The following is a 2,505-nucleotide window of genomic DNA, read 5'->3' on the forward strand; positions in this document are numbered from 1 at the left end:
TGCTACAGGTGAAGCCAGTGCGGGAGGCTGCGGGGGGTGGGGGGGGCACGTCAGAGCAGAGGCTGCCTGGGTCGGTGCTGACCCCAGGGCCAGGGGAGGCCGTCCACGTCTCCTGGGTGCTTGCTACACGATGCATACAACCGTCACAACTCGCTGAACCGTGCACTGGCTCCCCGAGTGTAAATCCCACTTCAGTGAAAGAAGGGGGAACCCGCGACCCACCGGAAGAGATGGGACAGAGCCTGAGACACTGAGGGAGGCTGAGCCGAGTCCCAGAGGAGGCAGGGGACATGCGGTCTGAATGCCGCCGGGGGCACAAGGCTGCCAGCACAGGGCTCCACGCGGGGCAACACCTGGGACTAGAAGAAAGCAACCCCGCTCAGTGGCGCTCCCCGGAGCCCGTGCTGGGCCAGAGCCTGGCGTCCACAGAAGGTCCGAGAATGCCGCGTCGGTGAACGAGCCCACGGCAAGTGGGGACGTGGTCCGGGAGGAGAGAAACGACACAAAGAGGGAAGCCGTGAAGCCCTTGACCCCCAAGCGTGTGGAAACCAGGGGCCAGGGGCAGGCCCTATGTAAGCGTCCTCTGCAGCTCCCCCCACCCCCCACCGTCTCTACCCTCTACCAACCCCCCAATTCCGCCACCGCTGCCACCACCTCCGGGGAGCCCTCTTCGACGCCGGCTTCGAGTCTAGCCAAGTCTGTTAGCTTTGCAGCCGGAAGTCCCTGGTGCCCCGAGCCCGCCGGACTTCTGAAGGGGCCCCGTGACCCTCCACACCCCAGGGGGGCAGGGGCAGCCCCGCGGACGCCTCACCTGGCCCACCTGCTCCTGCAGCCGGGCCCTCTGGCGCTCGAAGGCGGCCTCCCGCCCCCGCAGCCGCTCCTCCAGGCGCCCGCAGGCCTGCCGCACCGGCCCCAGCCGCTCCAGGGCACCCGCCCGCTCCTGCTCCAGAGCCTTCTGCCGCTCCCGCAGCTGCTCCCGCTCCTGCTCCAGCTGCCGCGGGTGGGGACAGGGAGGGGTCCGCGTCCAGGCCCGTGCGCCACGCGCACCCTCAGTCCCGCGGGCCTGGCAGGCACCGCTGTGCCCCTGGGCCTCTCCCCCACACCCGCTCTCCGCGCAGGAACGGAGGAGTGGAGACGCGGGGTCGCCAGGGGGACCTGGGCTCAGCCACACGGCCAGCCCGGGCCCCTCGCCTCACCTGCAGGACCTGGTGGCCCAGGGCGCCTTTGTCCCGAGCCAGCCCCTCCGTCAGGGCAGCCATCTTGGCCAGGGAGTCCCTTTGCTCCACACCCTCCGACTTCAGCCGGGTCACCAGCAGCTCCAGGTCAGTGTTGCTGGACTCGGCCTAGGGCGGGGTGGGGGTGGGGGGGGGGCGGCTGTCACCCCGACGACGTCAGAGCTGTCGGTGCTGGGGAGGGAGCGAGCCCCGCGTTGTGGAGGGAGACGTGCGAGCCGAAGCTCTGGGTGGGGCAGGGTGGGGGGGGCCTCTGAGACACACGATGGGCCCCTGGGTAGTCAGGCTGCACCCAGGAGAGGTGGCAGGGTGACCAAGGGAGAGGGCACAGAGAGGCGGGTGTGGCTAGGGGTCAGGGAGGGTAGGCCGGTGCCCACTGCCTGGAGGCCCAGGAGCCCCCCCACCCCCACCCCGGGTGGTTTTGGGAACTCTGGGGATGGACTTCGGGCGCAGGAGCGGGAGGAGACAAGTGAGTGGGGGGAGGTGGGCCCCAGCGGATGGTGGCAGAGGGCCAGGCATGGAAGTGTACCCGGGCCAGGGCTCTGTGCAGACCCTCCCTCTCGCTCTCCAGAACGTCCCTCTGCAGCCGGGCCGAGTTCAGCGCCTCCTGGGCGGACACCAGCTCCTTCTTGAGCCCTGAGACCTTCTCCTCCAGCTGTTCCAGGCGCCCTTGACTGAGGTCCGGAAACCAGAGGGCAGAGAGTGTGAGGTCACTTCAGGGCAAGATGGAGGGGGCACAATGGGCGGGGTGATGACCTGCAGCTCCCTCGCAGCCCAGGAGCCCCTGCAGGGCCAGGGGGTTCGTGGGTCCTGCTTCAGGGCTGGGGGTGTGGTGGTGTTCTTGGTCCATACCCTGACACCCACGGTGAGGAGTGTGTGTGTGCACGCACGGCTCATGGCACCCATCTCTGCTGGGCCCAGGGTGGTAGATCTGCCCCCGAGGGGTGGGGAGTGCGCCTGGGGCAGGACGTCGGGGCAGGTGTGTGGGTGTGGGGTGATGGCCCAGCCTGGAGGAGTCTGGAGAACACTTTGCCCCTGCTGCCCCATCAGGCACCCCCTCTCCTGTAGATGAGCCTGGGAAAGGGGTGGCCCTGTTGGTGGTGGGGGACACTGAGGCTGAGGGGCGTGATGCGCCCCCCCTCACCCGCCCCAGCCCACCTGGTCTCCAGCTCCCCGAGGCCCCGCCCACCTGGTCTCCAGCTCCCCGCGGCCCCGCCCACCTGGTTCCCAGCTCCCCGCGGCCCCGCCCACCTGGTCTCCAGCTCCCCGCGGC

The 2,505-nt window shown here is 69.8% G+C and overlaps 1 protein-coding gene across 1 annotated transcript in view; it reads right to left on the reverse strand.

The window, feature by feature from the left end:
• Positions 1 to 2,505, reverse strand: part of LOC125910910 (ciliary rootlet coiled-coil protein 2-like) — a 61,326-nt gene that overhangs the window by 31,387 nt on the left and 27,434 nt on the right. The window contains 3 exon segments of the mRNA XM_049614451.1: positions 812 to 991; positions 1,197 to 1,343; positions 1,762 to 1,906. Of these exon segments, the coding sequence (XP_049470408.1) occupies positions 812 to 991; positions 1,197 to 1,343; positions 1,762 to 1,906 (472 nt within the window).

The sequence above is a fragment of the Panthera uncia genome (assembly GCF_023721935.1).
Source record: "Panthera uncia isolate 11264 chromosome C1 unlocalized genomic scaffold, Puncia_PCG_1.0 HiC_scaffold_3, whole genome shotgun sequence".
In the NCBI taxonomy this organism is placed as follows: domain Eukaryota; kingdom Metazoa; phylum Chordata; class Mammalia; order Carnivora; family Felidae; genus Panthera; species Panthera uncia.